The sequence below is a fragment of the Gorilla gorilla genome, chromosome 13, assembly GCF_029281585.2.
Source record: "Gorilla gorilla gorilla isolate KB3781 chromosome 13, NHGRI_mGorGor1-v2.1_pri, whole genome shotgun sequence".
Lineage (NCBI taxonomy): Eukaryota > Metazoa > Chordata > Mammalia > Primates > Hominidae > Gorilla > Gorilla gorilla.
In genome coordinates this window covers 49,870,430-49,892,050 of record NC_073237.2, presented here as the reverse complement: position 1 = coordinate 49,892,050, position 21,621 = coordinate 49,870,430, and the positions used below count along the sequence as shown (strand labels likewise).

The 21,621-nt window shown below is 41.2% G+C and overlaps 1 protein-coding gene across 1 annotated transcript in view; it reads right to left on the bottom strand.

Moving 5' to 3' along the window:
* Nucleotides 1-1,770: 1,770 nt before the first annotated feature.
* Nucleotides 1,771-21,621, bottom strand: part of ZDHHC21 (zDHHC palmitoyltransferase 21) — a 131,255-nt gene continuing 111,404 nt past the window's right edge. The window contains exon 9 of the mRNA XM_063696374.1: nt 1,771-1,840. Coding sequence (XP_063552444.1) covers nt 1,781-1,840 — 60 coding nt within the window. The 3' untranslated portion in view covers nt 1,771-1,780. The remainder of the gene's footprint in view (nt 1,841-21,621) is intronic.

Genomic DNA, 21,621 nt, shown 5'->3' with positions numbered 1-21,621 from the left:
AAATTGAACCTTCCAGACCTTTCCATGAGACTGAAAAACTAATTCTGAAAAAGTTCACTCAGTGAGCACAATTCCTTAGTTAACCTTTAGCCTTTTCCTCATCCAGTGGCATTTTCTAAAAGATGTCCTTCTTATGTGAGAGAATCCTCCTAGTTTGAAGCTAAAAGGGGTCACAGAGACTGGACTTGGGAAAAGGTTTCACTTTTGAAGATTCATTACCTTGTTCTGAGTGCTGTGAAAAGGATTAACGATATTGTATGTACAACCCCTGGCACTCAGTAGGCACTTAACAAATAGCAAGTGTTAATTATTACAATTTAACATGATGTGTGTCCTTGAATGATTACTGGCTTTTCCAGCATACTGTGTTTTGTTTATGAAGTGATGGCAGTTCTTTTTTTGACAATCTTTAGGAAAATAATTGTCCTTTAATGTGGCTGCCCATGGGGATTATAGCTTTTCATAACCTTTGGAAAAGCCACTTCTCAGTCACCCTTCCAGTGAACATAATAACCCCCTTGTCTTCATGGAGGAGATGTCAGAGGAGAGGTGGAGGTTTGGTCATTTGAAGTGAGACAGGGTGTTAGTATCAGGACCATATTTCTTTTCCAACTCTAAAATCTAATTTCCTCCAAAACTGAGTTTAACAGTTCTGCATTTACAGCTCAAGTTCCTGGCGTCCTACCCCCTCGCCTGTGATACATCACTTAGGTCATGCTTGGAAAGTGCTTTGAAGGAAATGGGCCCAGAAGTGCTAAGCAGAATTACATGATGCGAGCGGACAGTGGGGAGCCACAAGAACAGATAAAATCTTCTGTCTCTGCTAGGTTTCATTTTCTCTGGTAGGTTTTATGGAAACTTCTCTGGTAGATTTCATGTTACACTGGAAATAAAGCAGGAAGTCACATTTTTATGAGTAATATGTATGTTGAATGTTGAAAAGAATAACAAAGGAGCGGAATGGAATACTTGCACTCAGTTGGGAATAATAAAAACAGTTAGAAATTCAGAGTCAGCCACTTTCCACTATGCAATATTTTAAATAACAACAAAAAAATGAATTTAGGAGAAGGTAAACCATGGAGGAAAGATTTGGGGAAAATTTCTTAATTGGAGAAAGTCGTTCTGGAGAATTTACAAGGTTCTTGGTCTATGGAGAAAGTTTACTTAAGAAAATTCATTCATCCATTCATTGATTTCTTTGTTTATTTATTAAGTAAACTTTTACTAAATACCTTCAGAGGTCCAAGCAGTGTACTAGGCACTTGTATAGAGAGCACTGATTCATGCTATAGTGGAAGCAGGATAAGTGGTGTCCCTGCAGAACATGGAGAAGGAAATCTTCTGGGAAAGTCAGGGAAAGTGTCCCTCCAGGAAGTGATAACTGAATTGTCCAAAGGGGTGAACAAGTGTTTTCCAGGAAGATATGGGGAGGGAGTCCCTGGCAGTGGAACAGCATCTGCAAAAGCACAGAGAAAGACATGGCAAAGTGAGGGAATGACTACAAAGTGTGATATCCTGGGACACGGGGTGTGCCCAGTTGGGTCTAGAAGTGAGACCAGAGAGAATAGTAACAGTATTTTGTTACTGTGTCCATTGGTACCACACCTAGTATACCATTTCTAAGATTCAAGAGTGGTACAGCATAGAGGAAGGTATGGGCTCTGCAGTTAGACTTCCTGAGCTCAACTCCTCTGTCCCGTAAACACTAGTTCTGTGACCCTGTGCAAGCTGCTGGCATTTCCTCCTCTGTAAAATGAGAGTACTCACAGTTTAATCTCTAGGGCTGTTGTGTAGACATAGCAGGCTGTTTGCTCCTGTTCTGTGACTGCTCTATGTCCTTTGCAAGATCAAAACAGATATAATTTAGACATGTTTGTGCATAATCTTCCATAGGGTCATTATCATCATCACCAACATTGTCATCATCCCACAACACATTGATGGAAGAGGCTACATTTTATTTTATTGTATTTGTATTTATTTATTTTGAGACAGGGTCTCACTCCAGTTGACCAGGCTGGAGTGCAGTGGCACGATCTCAGCTCACTGCAACCTTGACCTCCCGGGCTCGGGTGATTCTCCCACCTCAGCCTCCCAAGTAGCTGGGATCATAGGCCTGCACCACCATGCCCAGCTAATTTTTTGTATTTTTAGTAAAGACGGGGTTTCACCGTGATGCCCAGGCTGGTCACAAACTCTGGGCCTCAATCAATACAGCTGCCTTGGCCTCTTAAAGTGCTGAGATTACAGGCTTGAGCCACTGTGCCCAGATGAAGGGCTATTTTTGTAAGTGCCTTCCAGCTGTGTGTAAGTAGAAATGAACTAGTCAGAAGGAAGACCCCAGGCCATGTAGCTCAAGAAGAGATGCAATACCTTGACATAGGAAATAAACGGATTTGATGATTTTTAAAATAAAGTGGGGTTGATATCTGAGGAAAAGCATTTTCTCTTCCTTCCAAATGCTAGAGTGCTGTACTTAGTATTTTGTTTCTGAGTGCATTCTCCTAACCTCATCTTCACTCCCCTCAAATTGAAAAATCGTATGAGGAGTTAGAGTCAGGAGACGAATCCCAACAACATAAATAAAACAGATGGATTACGTGACCTGTGAATATATTGAGAGAATATTTTAACTTCTGGCAACCAGCTTAGGACTGAATCACTGATTGGCATATAGAAAAGTTAACAATTCAAAGATCATGGCAATTATTAACGCATGGGAAAATAAAAAGTTGTTCAAGGATGGAAACATGGTCTTGATATATAACACGGCTCAGTTGTGAAAAATATTCACCTAGTTATATTAATGCAGAATTTGAATGTTTCTACCAAAACTTACTCTATAATTATAGTGCAAGGATGTAGAAGGGAAAATGTATGTGTGTGAGTCAGATGGGCAGGAGAGGACAAAATACGTGTAAATGCTAACTCTGAGAACTCAAAAGAGGACATTTGAACATGTTATTTAGAAATATGGAGGCAAACACCAAAAGAAAATAAAAAAAGAAAAAAGAAAAGAAAAGCAATGAAGAGTTGAAAATGGTTACTTCTAAAAGGGGCAGAAACAGAGGTTACTGTTTTTCACAGAAAACCTTCAAAGGTACAATTTTTTTCACCATAAAAACTATGCACATGTATGAATTTGATATAAATAAACATGAAATGTTTCAAAAAGCATGAAGAGAACAGTGTTCAGTTTGAAGTGTTTGAATCAAGGGCTGCATGGAAGGGAGTATCAAGGCATTAAACCAGTAAATTTTGGTTGAGCCCATTGTGTAGGGCTTCAGAAGCCAAGGAAAAGATGCACATTTTTAAGCAAAGGAGTCACAAGATCAGATTGTACTCTGGAAAAATTTGTATATAAGTTCACCCTGCAGGAATTAGGAAAAGTTTAAAAACAGAGAGGTGAGTTTGCAAACTTTTGCAAATAGTTCTGGCAAGCAATAATGTCTTGCAGAACCAAAGCAGTGGATATGGGCATTGAGATAACAAAACAAAACAAAACATAGATCTGATTGATATGTGTGAGGTGGGCTTGTCTTGTCTATTTGAGGAGTGAGGAGAGCAAAGTGAAGCCAGGTTCCTGGCTTAGCAGACTGGGAGGATGGAGGCGCCACTACTCAAAATGGAACTTCACAAAGAGAAGCAGGTTCTTAGAGGCGAGGCCAGGGAGGAAAAAATGGTGAGTCTGTTTCTATACATATGAGAGGCGTCTGAGGGACATCCAGAGAAAGAGCTAGTAAATGCCTACCAGGAGAGCAGGATGGAGAAAGGGCTGTTACCTAACAACTTAGGAGTCCGTGGTTATATGTGGTGATGGGTCAGGAGGCCATCACAATGCCCAGGTGAATTGTATGGTGTGAATCAGAGCAAAATTTTGGCCTGGAGAATTAACATTTTAAAGAAATAATCAGTAGGACAAAGGTCAAAAAAGAGTGAAATGTCAGCAGAGAAATAGGAGAACTAGGAGAATGTTGTCACCAAAGCCACGGCAGATGAAAAAAGGAGGGTGTGAATAGGTCCAAAGCCTTCAAGAGAAGTCAAAGATGGACAAGGAGGACATCAGTGACCTTAACAAGGTATTTGTAGAGATGGAAGGTGAGCCTGATTGAATTGGTTGAGTGAACAAAAGTTGATTAAGTAGATACACAAAGCATGGCAGTGCCTTCAATACATTTGGTGGAAAAGAGAAGAAAGAAAATAAAGCATGTAGTGAAAATCCATTTATTTTTGCTGTCCAGTGCCCCTCCCTTCCTTCTGGCTACAGCAAGCCTGCCTTCTTTTGAAGAACTGCTCTACCCTCCACTCTTAGCACAGGGATCTGAAAATGTTGCAATCATGGTACCCATCACAGGGTAGTGTGTGGCCCCAGAAAGTTTGATTGGAGTCATCCCTGAGGATGATTCCACTGGAAATAAAAGTTGGTCATTCCTTTCTGGTGGCAATGCTGAAGAGATATGACCCTGGGAGACACCCACAACCACGTTTCCAGATTGGTGGAGAAACAGTCCGGGTGAATGAAGCCACACAGAGAAAAGCAGGGATGTATAACACAAAGACAGGGCATCCTCTGGAGCCCCTCAGGGGCCTAAACCACCCTCGGCTGTCTTTCCTGAAGTCTGGCTGCTTGTTTGGCTTTCACTTCAGCTGTCTGAGCCACCCTGGGACCCATCCTACCGATTCCTCTTGCTTCTTAAATTCATTCAGGTTGCTTTTTCTGTCACTTGCTACCAAAATAAATAAAATAAAATAAAGCCTTATAGAAAATGGTAACTTGCAGGAAAGGCAGGTTGGGAAGATAGATAGATAGATAGATAGATAGATAGATAGATAGATAGATAGATAGATAGATAGGAGAGAGAGAGATGATAGCTCAGTCAATAGCTAGACAATGGATATATACTATTATATGAAGATATTTATATCTGTCTCTCTATATGTTTAGGTAGCTATAGATGTATTTAGGGAAGTAGCATTGTTTGAAAGCAGAGGCAAATGACTCAGAAAATGGAAAGGCTGATCATATAAGGAAAGAGGATGGATGATGGAGCTTCCAGGGAAAGTGGGATGAGATGGGATTGCAAGCTCAGGTGGAGGGGGTAGTCCCTCTGAGACAGAAAGCAAGAACAGAAGCAGTTTAATATGGTTTGGCTGTGTCCCCACCCAAATCTCATCTTGAACTGTAGTTCCCATAATCCCCATGGGTCATGGGAGGGACCTGGTGGAAGGTAATTGAATCATCTGGGCAGTTACCTCCATGCTGTTCTCATGATAGTGAGTTCTCATGAGGTTTTATAAGGTGCTGTTTCCTTGCTTGTCTCTGCACTTCTCCTTGCTGCCACCATGTGAAGGACATGTTTGCTTCCCCTCCTGCCATAATTGTAAGTTTCCTAAGGCCTCCCCAGCCCTGTGGAACTGTGAGTCAATTAAACCTCTTTCCTTTATAAAGTACCCAGTCTCAGGTATGTCCTTATAGCAGTGTAAGAACAGACTAATACAAACATAAATTTGGTGGGGGAAAAAACTTGAAGAAATTCAGCCCCATGCTACATTTTCTGCAAGGTCATTTCTGAAAAGTAGGGGATGGTTTTAAGGTAAGTGAGTCTGAGGAGAGTAGCAATCACTTCAGACCACTGCCCTAAGCCATGAGAATGGGAGCTGGCTAGGAACAGGAATCCAAGTCTCAGTTTCCTCATCTTTAAATACCATACCATGGCACAGTGCAGCAATGTGTGCGAAAGTTATCATCTGCAAAATTGTGTGCAAGCTGTTATTATGTATAGGGTCTATTCATTTTAAACAAGAAGATAAGGGCATTTACATAACCAATTCTTGTTTATCTGAAGCAAGTTGGCAATTTTTTTTTCTGTAAAGAACTACATCATAAATTTTAGACTTTGCAGCCCATATGAACTCTGCGATTGTAGCACCTTAAAAAGAAAGGAAATCCTGGCACATGCTACAGCATGGGTGTAATTTTGAGGACATTATATTAAGTGAAATAAGCCAGCCACAAAAAGACAAATGATGCATGATTCAATGTATAGGAATACCTCGAGCAGTCAAAATCATAGAAACAGAAAGTAGAGTGGCAGTTGCCAGGGGCTGGCGGGGAAGAAGATGAGTTCTTTTTTTAATGAGTGGAGAGTTTCAGTTTTGCAAGATGAAAAGGGTTCTGGAGGTTGGTTGTAGACCAGTGTGAATATACTTAACACTATTGAACTATACACTTTAAAATGGTTGAAATGATACATTTATGGTATGTGTATTTCAACACAATTTAAAGCAAAACAAAACAAAATAGGCCACTGGCCAAACTTGGCCCTCAGTCTAGTTTACCAACCTCTAATTGAGAGATTCAGGAGATAATGACTATTGAAAAGCAAAAATAACAATTTCACCCATTCTAACTGCCTGTGAGTGCTTTAAGGGCAGGGCAATACTTGGGCCTCCCTGCATCTCTAGGACTTAGTCTTGTGGGAGGTAAATCATGGGTGCTCAATACATACTCACAACTTGAACTATGGTTTCTCTACAACACAGGTGTCCAATCTTTTGGCCTCTCTGGGCTACACTGAAAGAAGAAAAATTGTCTTGGGCCACACATAAACACACTAGCACTAACAATAGCTGATGAGCTGAAACAAAAAAAACCTCATAACGTGTTAAGAAAGTTTATGAATTTGTACTGGGCCGCATTCAAAGCCATCCTGGGCCGCATGTAATCCACAGGCCACGGGTTGGACAAGCTTGCTCTACAGCAAACTCCTAGAGAAGGTTGAGCGTGGAGCAAAACAAATGTGAGGATGAGAAGGAAAGGAGTAATAAACATTATTTTCCTCAAAAGAAAATTATGTGCAATAGCACCAAGGCTCTCCCCAAAATAAAGGTTCCAATACCTTAAAAGTATCCTAAGTCCTGGGACCACTCAAGGATCCTCTGAAAAGCCATTGTGTCTGTACCCTCCAGGGAACTGCTTTCTTTTCAGTGTTGTTTTTTAAGGTGTACCTAAGACAATGTTACAAAATCTCTTGATTGAGGTTGAAACTGTCCTGCTACGCTGTAAATGCAAGATTTCTACCTTTCAAAAAAGAGAACAATGTTGTCTGTGACAGGAAGGTCCACATTATACACGTTCTCCTGGGAGTGGGCTCTCTGAGGTGGGGTGGGTGAGGTGAGACAGGTGGCTCCACTGCTGGGCAGTGACTGTCCTCAGAGATGGCACTGACCCCCATCCCTTTATGCCAGTGCTCTGTGAGGACCACCTAACTACACAGCAGCTTCACCCAACCCATTTCTGTAAAGGGCATCTCCCCCGAAGTCTGCAAATGGTTTTAGTGAGAACAGAGGACAACATAAGGTCACCAAATTATCAGCGGGCATCGTAAAGGGATTTCTGGAGCCTTCAGAACCAATGCCCAGTTCATAGCTTTCCTCTCAGAAAGCCAAACCCTGGGCAGGAAGCTGGGAAACTCTCAAATCCACCTTCAAAGTCGAGACCTGCTCATATTTTATAAGGTTAAATGTTGAAAGTGAAGGTTTGATTGTTGGCTCTGTAAAAATTGGAAAGGAAGAAAAGGGACCAAAAAATGTGGCTTTGCAGGGTAAGACTTTCATCTAAAGCAGGTACATTGTATGACTCCAAGCCGAGAAACAAAGGGAGCCTTGTGTACCTTCCCTCTGCAGGTCGTTGTAATGCTGTGATGAGAGTAAAGGGAGTCAGGGAAATGGTTTTTGTGCTCCGTGGAAAAGAAAGAGCAATTCATGAGAGCTGCAAACAGGAGGCTTGCTCCCAGGCGCACCGGCAATCCTGGCTTGACCAGCGGTCATGTTTCACAGCTAGGAAAGGAGGCCTGCCGGAGCTGGGACCTGGGGGAGGGGAGGGTTCTCCCTGCTGCTGATCAGCTATGCACAGGAGAGAGGATGCAGCCTCTCCCCGAAAGCATAATCAGAGCAGGAGACCAGGAGGCCCCTGCCCAGTTGCGCCCGGTGCCCTGTGGGGAGGCACAGGTGATTAAAACACTGGCCCCATGGCTTCACTGCCTGTTCTCTGAGGCAACCCCAGTGCAGAGCCCTGTACAATATGGCAACAACAGCCAGCAGCAGCTACTGCAGACTTGAAATGTGGCTGCTCTGAATTGAGATGTGTTGAAAGTTTAAAAAACACTATATTTCAAAGACTGAGTACAAAATGTTAAAATGTCTTATAAATAATTTTTGCATTGAATACATGTTGAAATCATAACATGTGGGGTATATTAAGTGAAAGAAAATAAACAATTAATTTTACCACTGCTTGTTACTTTTTACAAATGTGACTGCTAGAAAATTTTAAATTATATATGTGGCTCACATTATATTGCCTTTGAACTGTGCTATCTTGGAGAACACAGAACAGCTCTAACATTCTCAACTAATTTCCTTTCTGGTATTTGGACAAATGAGAGAGTAAGATTGAGGAAATAAGTCCTAGGAATGAATGCACTTACAGTCCCAAAGCCTGGAGCTACTGCTGTAAGGTAGCTAGTTCCTGCTCTAGCTTAGGGATGCTATGGATTCATCTACTCTCTTCTTGGCTGTCGAGACCCTGGGTCTGATTTACACTGTGTTCTTGGCACCTAGCCCAGCACCAAGTGGCCCCTGCATTTGTCCACAGACTAGATGTGGCTGTGTGGGTGAATGACTGTGTTCATTTTGCAGAGATTTGCCTGTAGTTCTCCACCTCTTCCAAACCCAATTCATAAAGAAAGAAATTTGAAAATGAACAGGCAGTTACAATAGCTTATAATTACTACCCACCAAGTCCTGGGAAATATCTGTGTGGGAAAGACTGAAAACACAGGTAGAAATGGGGTGTCACCTCTCAGGAGTGGCTTCATTTTTGAAGTGATGGAGTATGGTGAAAAGGGCTCCAATGAGGGATCCAAAGCTCTACATTTTTAGTGCAATGTCACCAACACTAGCCACATGACTCCGGGCAAGTGACTTAGAGCTGCCACACCTTACTTTCCTTTTCTAACAAAAATGCTAACCTTTGTCCTGATTTCCAATTCAGGTAAAGAGAAAATGAGAAAACAAAGCACACGCTGGCATTTGGAATACAAACAACTTAATGTTATTTAGTGTTGAGTCTTATGAATTAAAAAACAAAAGGTCTCAGTGTTTCCCTCCGAAGTGAGCAATGGTATCCAGGACTGGTCAGAGGGCAGGAGAACCAACCCCAACTCTATCAGTCAGGCGAGAGCCCTGTGGGTGATCTCACAGGGTCCACAGCCTCACCAGCTGCTGGAGGACTGAAGTGGTGGGAAAATTAGAAGTGTGTTCACTTCACAAATGCTGGAGCTGAAACCGCTCTGGGACCACTGGTGCTACACCCTTCTATATCAATAAGAAACACACACGAGAGACAGGGAGGTTAAAAGAACTGTCCTGGGTCACTCCACCAGCAGGTGCCCATCTTTATGTAAAATGCAGTCCTCCCAGTGCAGAGCAGAGCTCATCCCATGGGGCCCCACGGGACCTCCTGCTACTGAGCTTATGGTAGTGTGAGGGAGACACAATCCGCAGGTCATACCAAGAGGAGTGTGAGGCCCCTTGAAAGGCAACAATCTATCGGCCACCAAGCTGGTTCATCTGCAGACTCCAGCAAGGCTCCATCCAACGACAGAGAAGGAAGCTTCACTCACGGCCAAACAATGAGAAGACGGAGTTTGTTGTTGTCTTAAGTATGAAAAAGGCTACTTTTATTGAGATAAGATTATGTTGAAAATGAAGGACATTGTTAACAGGTTATTTATTTGATTGATGCTAGCTGAGTTCACAGTAAGTGGCTGCACGCTCCTGAGCGCATTAGGCTGAATGTGCATTATCTCATAAATCACCCTAGCTTCACAATAAAAAAGTTAAATTAACTTTATTGACCCCTGCTGGTTTTCAAATCCTAAATAGGACTTAAAACCTATCTGCAAATTGTCCAGATTTGCTAATTACTGTAGCTGGGAGGAGCTGACTCCCCCAGTGCAGAGGGGAATCCAAAGAGACGGGTGTATTTAGTGCCAGACAGGGTCAAACTTTCAGGTCACCCAGCAACAACAAAGGGTGTCTCTTTCATCTCCCTGAGCCTGGCACTCTCCAGCTCCCAGGAGGCCTGCCTCTTGCAAACCCCACCCACTGTCCTAAGGCTGGGAACTACTTAGGTTTTGCCATCTGCCTTACAGCTTTTGTCCGATGTCCCAAGATCACTTTTTAAGGGATGGAGAGGCAGTATACAATATGGAGGCAGTTTATGAAAAATCTTCCATTTTCTCACCCCCTGCCCCATCTCACACACACACACACACACACACACACACACACACACACACACACACACACACGGCTGGAGAAGAGACAGTAAGGCTTTGACTAATGCTTTGTATCTGATTCGAGAGATGGCACTACTGTTATTCATGGTAAAGCTGTTACCAAGGAGAAACTCTAGCTGGGGAAACCTGGTCCTAAGGGAAGAGCATTCCAGATGGAAACGAGCAATGTCAAGGGCGGAAGACTAAGATCTTTTCGAAAAACTGGTTTTGAGAACCTAAGAAAACAGCAGATTGAACAACGTATAACCCCTACACAAGGCTGCCAAAGAACACTGGAAATGCGCAGTTGATTATTGGGGAATCCAAAAGGCTACGGAATCAGTGGTTTCCCTTTAAGATTGAGGGACAATGTCCAGATAGAATGCCCTTTTCTTTAATAATCAAAAGAGCTAAGAAGTGGATGTGGAAATCAGTGTTAAAAGCAGAACTATCACTAAGTTACACGCTTGATAACAAAGCTTGAACATGAGCCTGTGGGGTTGGGGTGGGCTGGGAAAGCAGGGAGGTGGAAAGTGATCCAGCCCCAGTGGTGGGAGGCAGGCATGGAGGGACATTTTGGGAAGGAAACCCTGGCACCATGGTGGAGGCAGGAAAAAACATCTAAAGCCACAGCAAAACCAAGAAAAGGGACTTAAGCTCACAGGATTATTAACCCAGAAGGGACCTGGAAGATCTCATGGTTGTCAACCACTGGTGTCTGGTAAGCCTGCTGGCCTGGCTGCAGCAGAATCACCAGGGAAATAAAGGAAATTATAGATCTTTCATATTTATAGGATTGAGGGCAGAAGGATTATTTTCAACACGCTCCTAGAGGGTTCACATATGCAAAGAAGCTTGAAAACCACTTATCTGGTCCACCTCCCAGTGCCTGTAATTTAAAGATGGTGAGGCTGAGATTAAGGGACTTGCCCAAGGACACACAACTGGTTGGTAGCAAAGGAAGAACCAGAATCTGAACGTGTCATTTTAACCAGTATTATTTTATTGGCTCCACAATGCCTCTTTAAATTTCTATTTGGGTACAAGATTGGTTAGCTCCAGTTGAATAACAACCCCAAAATGTAGCCACTTAACCACCACATATTTAGCTCATAATTATGTGGGTTAGCAACTCAGCTGGGTGTTTTCTCTGGTCTCAACTGGGCTCCCACATATGTGTGGTCAACTACAAGTCAGCCAAGTGACGGCTTCTGGGTCTGCCTGACTCTCAGCTGGGGCAATAGGGAATGACTGGGTCATACATCTCTCACTCAAAGCAACCTAACTGAGCTTGTTCTAGTGGCATCTGGGCAGGTTCCAAAATGGCGAGTGCAAGATGCAAGGCCCCTTGTGGCCTAGTTGGAACTGTGTGTAATCAATCTGCCACATCCTATTGGCCAAAGCCATCACAAGTCCAGCCCAGATTCCAGGGGTTGAGGAGTAAACTTTCCTTTTTGATGGAAAATACTGCAAAGTCACATTACAATGAGCATGCATGGAGGGAGGGAAATAATCGGAGCTATTTTTGCAACGGCGTTGTCTACTTTCCTTAGAGTCCCCCTTGCCATTATACCCCATGATCCAGCCAAACTACAATCCCTATTTCCTAACCATGGTGCCCGATCCTTTTAGAAATCTACATTTTGGACTTGCTATTTCCTTGAACTAAAATGCCCTTTTCAGTCCACCATGCCTTTTCATCCCTAAATTGTCCTTTAAAATGTAACTTATGATTCCAAGTTCCAAAAGGCAAATTGAAGATGCCTTTTCTTCCACCTCACGAAAACTTAGTAAAATGACATAATGGGAAATTTTTTTATAAAGATGCATAAACTCACAAGGGCAAAGAGAAGAGAATATGACAGGTGATAAAATATTTCAACAAAACTTTGGGATGTGCAAAGCAGATATATGATATCCAACTTAGCAGACCAAAAAAGGCTGAGCACCTGCAGGGGAGGGGAAGCCAAGCAATAAGGTGAATCTCATCACAGAACCCAGAGGACTCAGAAACTAGGAGTACTGGATGCCTAGGAAGGCAGGGGTGGGCGGTGTGAAAACAGGATTTGTTGAATGTATAAGAAGCGATTGACACCCCTGGATGTGCTCAACCTCTCCACACAATCATGTGAATATCTTTCTCCACCCAGAAGCCTGGAGAGATTAACCCTGAGGAACCCTGCAGTTGGAAAGAGCATGCATAGCTCAGGAAAGGGGTGCCATTCTGAAAACAGTAGGATAAAGGAGAAGTCTACATACTGGAAGGTGAAACTCCCATCTGCATGCCCAGCTTGGTTCTGGGAAAGCTGACAACTAGACATATACCTTCCAAGCAAGAGACTGCAGGGTTCCTTTTTAGGAAAATTAACCAGCCCTGCCGGGTGCGGATGCTCATGCCTGTAATCCCAGCACTTTGAGAGGCCGAGGCGGGCGGATCACTTGAGGCCAGGAGTTCGAAACCAGCCTGGCCAACATGGTGAAACCCCATCTCTACTAAAAATACAAAAATTAGCTGGGCATGGTGGCACATGCCTGTAGTCCCAGCTACTAGGGGGCTGAGATGGGAGAATCACTTTAACCCGGGAGGCAGAGGCTGCAGTGAGCTGAGATAGCGCCACTGCACTCCAGCCTGGGCAACAGAGTGAGACTCCATTTCAAAAAAAGAAAAGAAAAAGAGAAGAGAAGAGAAAAGAAGAGACAAGAAAAGAAACAAAAAGAAAAGAAAAGAAGAAAAGAAAATTAACCAGCCCAAGAGAGAAGACCTGAAAACATTGACATTTTTGAGCTGGATAGTTAAATGCCAGGATAACTGCCTGATTCCCCCATAGTGTGAATCAGGTGAAAATTATAGTGAAGCCTCCAGTCAACAGGCCTAGCCCTTCCATACGGAGCTCTCAGGCAGCTTTATACAGGAACAATCTGCCCAAGGTCATGAGACCTTGGAGCACAGCCTCTGCTATAACAACAAAACCAAACACCCCAGAAAAGAAATGGGAAGTAGGGAGTGGAGGTCCAGTAATAAGAAAGTAAAGTCCATGTTTTCCATAGAGATAAACCAATACACAATATTTACCTTTGAAAAAAATCAAGAAAGGCATATTATTTAGAAAAATATTGCTAGCAGAACTAAAACCTAAAAGTGCTGGAAATCATTGTCTCTACGGAGTGGGACTCTAAGGAGGAGAGAACGGAGGTTGACTGCATTACTTTTGCTAGAGTAACTGTTTTTAAATAAACAAAATCTACTTAAATGTCGTCTCTTTGTTAAAGACTTTGTCTCACCAGCTAGTCCATGGCTCGCCTGTATGTGTTTTCAGGTAATTGTGCTCATAGGACTAGCTCATTGAAACGTGCCTAAGTCAATACATTGATGAGAAAACGTTCATGCTATAGCCTTTAACTACACTTGATCTGTATTTTATTTTGTTTAATTGTCTGTCTTTCTTGCTAGGCTTTAAGCTCTTTGCACTCAGCACTAAATCTTAATTTGGTGCTAGACATTCAGAAGATGTTTCCTACATATGCGTGAGATGGGATAGCGGGGAGTGGAAAGAAAATTACAGCCAATTCAAAAGGCAAAATTTTCTCCCTTTATTCAGTGTGTTTCTATTCTATTTATTTTAAATTTCTCTGTTCATAATCAGCCTTGTTCCTAAAAAGAGTTTAAGTCACCTTACAGAAGCATATCCAAATTGAAAAGAAATAAGTGAAGAAATTAGGGTAAATGGAAGCCTGTTTTTTAAAAAAAAATCACACCAGCACATTATTCAAAATGAGAAAGAGAGAGAGGGAAGGAAGGAGGGTGGAAAGAGGGAGGAAGGCTTTGATGTTTTTAATATAGAAATTTTTCATTTTAAAAATAGAATTGAATCTGTAGATTTTTCACTTGTGATTCCTTCTGCCCATCCATTTGTTGCTTTGGATCTCTGGATAGTTAGATACAAGCATCATTTGCTTTGTTTATAGTGGAGTTAATGCCAATCATATTCAGTTTATCATTTAAATAAACAGCATTCTAAAACTGGAGAAACCAGTTCATCCAAAAACCAGTTTAACTTAAGCCAATTCTAAAGCTCCAAGTTAGAAATTATTATTTTATTTTATTTTGAGACAGAGTTTCGCTCTTGTCGCCCAGCCTGGAGTGCAGTGGCACGATCTCAGCTCACTGCAACCTCCGCCTTCCTGGTTCAAGTGATTGTCCTGCTTCAGACTCCTGAGTAGCTCGGATTACAAGCGCCCACCACCATGCCTGGCTAATTTTTGTATTTTTAGTACAGACAGGGTTTCGCCATGTTGGCCAGGCTGGTCTTGAACTCCTGACTTCAGGTGATCCGCCTACCTTAGCCTCCCAAAGTGCTGGGATTACAGGTGTAAGCCACTGTGCCCGGCCTAGAAATTATTTTAAATGAAGCGATGAAAAAATTTCATAATGTGCATTACTGATGCTGGGGTCAACCATAAAAATACATGCTATAAAGCTGCTAATTGTTCAGTTCATTTAACTTTTTAAAATCCCATTTCCTTTCCAGATTTTAGGTTCAGAAATTTGAAATGCAAGACTGACCTGTGACTCTTTTAATCATGAATTTGAATTTAATGGAGTCAAACTCATCATATGTATTTACATATAAAAACCTAAATGCTTTACAAGCTTGGGAATCAAACTCCAAAATGTTAGAATAAGAATTTGATATCGGCTGTGGGTTTGTCATACATAAATAGCTCTTATTATTTTGAGATACGTTCCATCAATATCTAGTTTATTGAGAGGTTTTAGCACGAAGGTATATTGAATTTTATCAAAGGCCTTTTCTACATCTATTGAGATAATCATGTGGTTTTTGTCATTGGTTCTGTTTATGTGATAGATTACGTTTATTGATTTGCATATGTTGAACCAGCCTTGTGTCCCAGGGATGAAGCCCACTTGATCGTGGTGGATAAAGCTTTTTGATGTGCTGCTGGATTCAGTTTGCCAGTATTTTATTGAGGATTTTCGCATCAATGTTCATCAGGGATACTGGCCTGATATTTTCTTTTTCTATTTTGTCTCTGCCAGGTTTTGGTATCACGATAATGCTGGCCTCATAAAATGAGTTAGGGAGGAGTCCCTCTTTCTCTGTTGTTTGGAATAGTTTCAGAAGGAATGGTACCAGCTCCCGCTTGTACCTCTGATAGAATTCGGCTGTGAATCTGTCTGGTCCTAGGCTTTTTTTGGTTGGTAGGCTATTAATTATTGCCTCAATTTCAGAACCTGGTATTGGTCTACTCAGGGATTCCACTTCTTCCTGGTTTAGTCTTGGGAGGGTGCATGTGTCCAGGAATTTATCCATTTCTTCTAGATTTTCTAGTTTATTTGCATAGAGGTGTTTATAGTATTCTCTGATGATAGTTTGTATTTCTGTGGGATCAGTGGTGATATCCCCTTTATAATTTTTTATTGTGTCTATTTGATTATTCTCTTTTCTTCTCTATTAGTCTTGCTAGTGGTCTATCAATTTTGTTAATCTTTTCAAAAAACCACCTCCTGGATTCACTGATTTTTCAAAGGGATTTTTGTGTCTCCATCTCCTTCAGTTCAGCTCTGATCTTAGTTATTTCTTGTCTTCTGCTAGCTTTTGAATTTGTTTGCTCTCGCTTCTCTAGATCTTTTAATTGTGATGTTAGGGTGTCGATTTTAGATCTTTCCTGCTTTTTTCTGTGGGCATTTAGTGCTGCAAATTACCCTCTAAACACTGCTTTAGCTGTGTCCCAGAGATTCTGGTACGTTGTGTCTTTGTTCTCATTGGTTTCAAAGAACTTATTTATTTCTGCCTTAATTTCGTTATTTACCAGTAGTCATTCAGGAGCAGGTTGTTCAGTTTCCACGTAGTTCTACGGTTTTGAGTGAGTTTCTTAATCATGAGTTCTAATTTGATTGCACTGTGGTCTGAGAAACTCTTACGATTTCCATTCTTTTGCATTTGCTGAGGAGTGTTTTACTTCCAATCATGTGGTCAGTTTTAGAATAAGTGCAATGTGGTGCTGAGAAGAATGTATATTCTGTTGATTTGGGGTGGAGAGTTCTGTAGCTGCCTATCAGGTCCGCTTGGTCCAGAGCTGAGTTCAAGTTCTGAATATCCTTGTTAATTTTCTGTCTCGTTGATCTGTCTAATATTGACAGTTGGGTTGGGCAAAAGCTGGAAGCATCCCATTTGAAAACCGGCACAAGACAAGGATGCCCTCTCTCACCACTCCTATTCAACATAGTATTGGAAGTTCTAGCCAGGCCAATCAGGCAAGAGAAAGAAATAAAGAGTATTCAAATAGGAAGAGAGGAAGTCACATTGTCTCTGTCTGCAGATGACATGACTGTATATTTAGAAAACCCCATCGACTCAGCCCAACATCTCCTTAAGCTGATAAGCAACTTCAGCAAAGTCTCAGGATACAAAATCAATGTGCAAAAATCACAAGCATTCCTATACACCAATAATAGACAAACAGAGAGCCAAATCATGAGTGAACTCCCATTCACGATTGCTACAAAGAGAATAAAATACCTAGGAATATAACTTACAAGGGATGTGAAGGACCTCTTCAAGGAGAACTACAAACCACTGCTCAAGAAAATAAGAGAGGACGCAAACAAATGGAAAAACATTTTATGCTCATGCATAAGAAGAATCAGTATTGTGAAAATGGCCATACGGCCCAAAGTAATTTATAGATTCAAGGTTATCCTCACCAAGCTACCACTGACTTTCTTCACAGAATTAGAAAAAACTACTTTAAATTTCACATGGAACAAAAAAAAGAGCCCATATAGCCAAGACAATCCTAAGCAAAAAGAACAAAGCTGGGGGCATCATGCTACCTGACTTCAAACCATATTACAAGGCTACAGTAACCAAAACAGCATGGTACTGGTACCAAAACAGACATATAGACAAATGTAACAGAACAGAGGCCTCAGAAATAATGCCACACATCTACAACTATCTGATCTTTGACAAATCTGACAAAAACAAGTAATAGGGAAAGGATTCCCTATTTAATAAATGGTGTTGGGAAAACTGGATAGCCATATGCAGAAGACTGACACTGGACCCCTTCCTTATACCTTATACAAAAACTAACTCAAGATGGATTAAAGACTTAAACGTGAGTCCTAAAACCATAAAAACCCTAGAAGAAAACCTAGGCAATACCACTCAGGACATAGGCATGGGCAAAGACTTCATGACTAAAACACCAAAGGAATGGCAACAAAAGCCAAGATTGACAAAAGGGATCTAATTAAACTAAAGAGCTTCTGCACAGCAAAAGAAACTATCATCAGAGTGAACAGGCAACCTACAGAATGGGAGACATTTTTTGCAATCTGTCATCTGACAAAGGGCTAATATCCAGAATCTACAAGAACTTAAACAAATTTACAAGAGAAAAACAAACAACCCCATCAAAAAGTATATGAAAGATATGAACAGACACTTCTCAAAAGAAGACATTTATGTGGCCCACAAACATATGAAAAAAAGCTCATCATCACTGGTCATTAGAGAAATGCAAATCAAAACCACAATGAGATACCATCTTGTGCCAGTTAGAATGACAATCACTAAAAAGCCAGGAAACGACAGATGCTGGAGAGGATGTGGAGAAATATGAACACTTTTACACTGCTGGTGGGAGTGTAAATTAGTTCAACCATTGTGGAAGACAGTGTGGCGATTCCTCAAGGATCTAGAATTAGAAATACCACTTGACCCAGCAATCCCATTACTGGGTATATACCTAAAGGATTATAAATCATTCTACTATAAAGACACATGCACACATATGTGTATTGCAGCACTGTTCACAATAGCAAAAGTTTGGAACCAACCCAAATGCCCATCAATGATAGACTGGATAAAGAAAATGTGGCACATATACATCATGGAATACTATGCAGCCAAAAAAAGGATGAGTTCATGTCCTTTGCAGGGACATGGATGAAGCTGGAAGCCATCATTCTCAGCAAACTAACACAGCAACAGAAAACCAAACAACGCATGTTCTCACTCATAAGTGGGAGTTGAACAATGAGAACACATGGTCACAGGGAGGGGAACATCACACACCAGGGCCTGTCAGGGGGTTGGGGGCTAGGGTAGGGATAGCATTAGGAGAAATACCTAATGTAGATGATGGGTTGATGGGTGCAGCAAACCACCATGGCACGTGTATACCTATGTAACAAACCTGCATATTCTGCACACGTATCCCAGAACTTAAAGTATAATTTAAAAAAAAAAAGAAAGAAAGAAAAAGATTTTGAAGTGTTCTCAGACAGGAACTGAGAATAATAATAATGGAGCAATTCCCCCGGATCACATCTTCCCCTCCTTCCTTTTGCATCCTAGTCCTAGAATATTCATGACTATTGTTTTGAAATACAATGAGAACATATAGGTTGAAGGAGAAATCATATCTGAGAGAAGGAGAAAAGACTGAAGGAAATAAATGGAAGTACTCCAGCCTCGTTCACATGACCAGCATCCAATACAATGCATGGCCCACAGCAGACACTCCATGTTTGCTGAATATAAGAAGCTGAACAGCCCTGCTGGGAATGTACAGCCAACATTTGATTCAGCGACATCTTATTTTCTTATCTCCTAAGCTTCAATATATTATCAATCTTATCCTCCTCTGGTTGACAATCTTTCTTCAAAATATGCTTACACATTAAATATGATTATTGGCCAATTTTACTATTCTGGGAGCCATTCTGACAATATAAGTTTATATGTTGATTTCACAGCTTTATCTTCTGATTTTATTTTTCGAATTTCTAATTTTGGGTGTGCACCTCACTTTTGCTCTCCTATACTGCCCATGTGAGAAAATGGTATGTTTCCTCATATTGCTATGAGGAATATATCGTATAATGTAAACAAAGTACATGACATGTAGTAGGCTTTAAATAAACATTTGTCTAAAAGGATGATAAATCTGAGGCAGCGTGCTGGAAATTTCTTGTGTCTGAAATAGGAGATCAATTGCTAAATGATCATGATACTCTTTCTTATTGAGATGAAACACACCCAGATTTCTATTCAGTACAACCACCGCCAATTGAAGAAAAATAGAAATTCAAATCTTATTTGCCATCCTCATTCCAAACTATGCAACCCATGGCATGATTCTGGGCTATTGCTGAAGTGAGTGGTCATCCCAGTTCCAACTCTGTTTTTAGTGAATATAGGATAATAAGTCTAGTAATCAAGCATTAGAGACACAGGGTCTCACTCTCCCACCCTGGCTGGAGTGCAGAGGCGTAATCATGGCTCACTGCAGCCTCAACCTTCCTAGCTCAATCAGTTTTCCTACCTCAGCCTCCTGAGTAGCTGGGACTACAGGTGCACACCACCACACCCAGCTAATTTTTGTATTTTCTGTGGAGAAGGGGTTTTGTCATGTTGCCCAGGATGGTCTTGAACTCCTGGACTCAAGTAATCCACCTGCCTCAGTCTCCCAAAGTGCTGGAATTACAGGCATGAGCTACTGCTCCTGGCTGTCATCTTACATTGTACTTATATTTATACCCTTTATATACCATGATAAAAATTCTTCTCAGATTTCTGGAAGATGAAAGAACTGGCACACTGTTTAAGGCAGATAAGTAGGCCTTTTCAAGGGTGACACAGCCTCTTTGTTTTAAGGGACTAGAAGAAATGTAACCAGGATACAGCTGGATTCAAGTCCAACCAACCAGTGTGTTTCCCTCAAGAGTGAATTGGTAAATATCAGTCTCCCAGTCAGCCTTCTTGACAAAGTAGAAAATCTTTGTGTCAGTCTCTAGGATGAGGCATGGAGAGTGAATGTATGCTTCAGATAGAAATAGAAATGAAAAAGAATGCAAAGTTGTATTAGACTATGAGTACAATTATGTAATGAATGCACATAGCAAAAAAAGACTGGATGGAAATACATTAAAATAAAGATTGTGGTCTCTCTTAGGATGAAGTTATAGATAATCTTTTTCTTTTTTGATTTTCTATAATTTTTTCACAATAACATTAAAAATAATGAGGTAACTGTTTCACATTCTATACTTTTCTAAATAAAGAGAACACAAGAATAGAGCAAACAGGGCTCTCTCAATTTGTAAGGGACTGAAGTAGAGAGAACAGGCAAGTAAGCAATGAGCATTTTATTCATTTCCTGATTCTTGACTATGTACAGAAAGAAAGACAAACTCATCTAAAGGCAGCCACATGTCAAAATAATAAAACAATGAGACTTCCATATTCCCCAGGAAGGGAAGGTCTTGCTACCTCCAAAAGAGTTAAAACTAAGCATTGGTTCTCTAACTGTACTATTTTAGCTTCTCTCTCTCTCTCTCTCTCTCACTCTGTGTGTGTGTGTGTGTGCATGTGTATGTGTATGTTTTGAACTCAGAGGTAAGTATGAATGATCTGGAATCAGAGTCTATTCTTTGCATAATCTGGTTTTATCCAGAGGTACATGATAAAGTTATCACACCTGTGAAGAACTGAAAGTTTGTGTATCCTCTTCAAATACTCAGATATTGACTGTTTTGAAAAGACTCATTTTAATCTGGCCAACACTGTAACATGTTACAGAGATCTCAGCTTGCAAAAAAAGTCATAATAATAATAAGGAAAAACAAAAGACTGCTGTCCTTTCATTGTAATATGTTGGAAGAGACGTATGCTTTGAAATGAAGCATTTACTAAGAGAACTCTGAACACCGTGTCACTATGAGGAAGCCATCTTGTTTATCTACAAGGGCCCTGTGTAGCCAGGTGCATTACTAGCTATTTCCAGAAACTTGGTGTCTGAATTTGAAATAACGTTAGAATTTTTTTCTCTCAGAAGCTATAGTTTTCACTCCTCTAATTACTAGTGAAATGTTGTATCAAAGCCAAAATTGTGATCTCTTCTTAAGTTGAAAATTCATTTCCATCCTGTGACACCTGTGACATTGTGACATTGTATTTTTCTTCTTTTCTTTTTTTTTTTTTTTTTTGAGACAAGACTCGCTCTGTCACCCAGGCTGGAGTGCAGTGGCGCCATCTCGGCTCACTGCAAGCTCCACCTCCCGGGTTCATACCATTCTCCTGCCTCAGCCTCCGGAGTAGCTGGGACTACAGGCACCCGCTACCACGCCCGGCTAATTTTTTTGTATTTTTAGTAGATACGGGGTTTCACCGTGTTAGCCAGGATGGTCTCAATCTCCTGACCTCGTGATTCACCCACCTTGGCCTCCTAAAGTGCTGGAATT